Below are 2,140 nucleotides of genomic sequence, written 5' to 3' on the forward strand. Positions count from 1 at the left end.
AAAAAAAAAAAAGTTTGGACAACCCTGCCTTAACCCCAACCCCAACCCCAGATGATTTGAATGATTAAAATGATATCAAAAATGTATTTTTCATATTTTTTAAATAGTGTAACTATATGTAAAATGTAAATGTGTTAGTTGACAGATACTTAACGAACATACATTTGTGCAATTTAATTAATGGAATTGTTAAATAACAACTCTATTAATATTATTATAATAATTATGGTATTTGGTGACAGATAAGCTCAAGAAGAAACAAAGCTGAAGGGACATTTTACCCCATCTTCTTCTTTTGTGCTGTCTCCCAATACAGAGTAAGGCAGTGTTGTGCAGAGCTCTAATGCAGTTTACTGGTGATCCATTCTCACTTTCACCCCAAACCAACTCTAATGATCTCATTATTTTAGTGAATCACCTCCTTATTAACTGCATGGTTACTGAACTGGCATTCAAATCTCTGTGCAGTGCACAGACCTCTGGAGGGGCAGGGGAGTAGTAGCTTTACAAGAGTACCCCTCGGTAGAAATCGGTAGACACTGTCTTTTCAAAATTGCATTGTATTATCTATTTTGTTTTGAAAAAAAAAAAAAAACTAGGTTAATCTATTTTGTACTGTTTGAACTTCATGATCAAAAAAGTCTAATTTTGGCTGTATTACATTCATATTATTTTGCTGTTTTTCAGGGGACCCCTATACCTGTTCTCCATGTTTAGAGAGCGAATGGTCTGATGAGTGCAGCACGGCATGTAAGACACGTACTATTGTCTATCTTGAGTTCACAGAAATCCACTCCATCACTGTCATGTTTTCTGCCACATGCCTAATTATTCTCCTTATTGCCATATTTTGCCTTTTTGCCTACAACTTCAACACACCAGTGGTAAAGTCTGCTGGTGGCAGCATGTGTTTCCTAATGTTGACTTGTTTGATAATGTCTACAATAAGTGTCTTCTTTTTCTTTGGAAAACCCACATCTGTACATTGCCTCCTGAGAAATGTTGTATTTGCATTTTTCTTCACTGTTTTTCTCTCCTGTATGGCTGTCCGTTCCTTTCAAATTGTTTGTATCTTCAAAATGGCTGCCAAGTTCCCTAACATGCACAGCCTTTGGGTAAAGCACAACGGACAGTGGCTCTTTGTTGGATTTTTTTCTATCATTCATTTAATTTCTTGTGTACTATGGATGACTGTCTCAACTCCCATACCCTCCAGGGACTCTTTAACTTTTAAAGACCAGATTATACTCAGCTGTGAAATGGGGAACACTGAAACTTTAAGCGTAGTTGTGCTTATAGGTTGGTTTCTTGGATTCCTGTGTCTCTTATTTTCTTACATGGGAAGAGATCTGCCAAAAAATTACAATGAGGCGAAGTCAATAACTTTCAGTCTCATTTTGTACAATGTGAGCTGGATTGTTTATTTCACAGCATACCTTATTCTCAAAAGCAAATACGTCCAGCTTGTTAATGCGATGACACAGCTGTCTAGTATATATGGAATTCTCTTCAGTTATTTCATACCAAAATCTTACGTTATAATATTCCAGCCTCAAAAGAACACTGCTGCATACTTCCAAACATCGATTCAGAATTACACCCAAACCATTAGTAGGACTTAGCACAGATTCATTTAGGGGTGACTGAATTGAGAACATGGGCCTACTATAAATATTTATCCATAATATATGAATATTTCAGAAACTTTGTGTGGTTGGTTAGATTATTTATTATTATGTTACCTTTGCAAACCAGTGTCTGGGATTCAGTGTGGATTAAGATATTGATTTAAGACCATTTAAATAGTTATATTCATAAAGCTGATGATTACATGCTAGCATTAAGTGAACACATGCTTCCTTTTAATTTAGGAAATTTCCATAAAATGCTTGCATATTCATTGCCATACTGTTTCTGCAGATCCACTTCTCAATAAATCCATATTACACATCTAATTTAAATCTGATGTTATGTCTGTTTTTGTTGATGCTGTATTTGAACGTTGTTAAGAAAAAGCAATCCCCTTGATAAGGCAAAATGTTTTCATTCACTTTAACAAGGCTGCTACCAGACATTTTACATGCTGATATCAGCCAAAATGTTGATTAAAACAGCCCCTCTTGTGATTAAAAAAATGAAT

General features: G+C 35.3%; 1 protein-coding gene across 1 annotated transcript in view; it reads left to right on the forward strand.

Annotated features, from left to right (window-relative positions):
• Nucleotides 1-1,622, forward strand: part of LOC107738936 (taste receptor type 1 member 1-like) — a 7,440-nt gene extending 5,818 nt beyond the window's left edge. Inside the window, exon 7 of the mRNA XM_016550863.1 lies at nt 688-1,622. Coding sequence (XP_016406349.1) covers nt 688-1,622 — 935 coding nt within the window. The remainder of the gene's footprint in view (nt 1-687) is intronic.
• The last annotated feature ends 518 nt before the right edge of the window (nt 1,623-2,140 follow it).

Source organism: Sinocyclocheilus rhinocerous, unplaced genomic scaffold (assembly GCF_001515625.1).
Source record: "Sinocyclocheilus rhinocerous isolate Xijiao unplaced genomic scaffold, SAMN03320098_v1.1 scaffold2570, whole genome shotgun sequence".
Taxonomy (NCBI): domain Eukaryota; kingdom Metazoa; phylum Chordata; class Actinopteri; order Cypriniformes; family Cyprinidae; genus Sinocyclocheilus; species Sinocyclocheilus rhinocerous.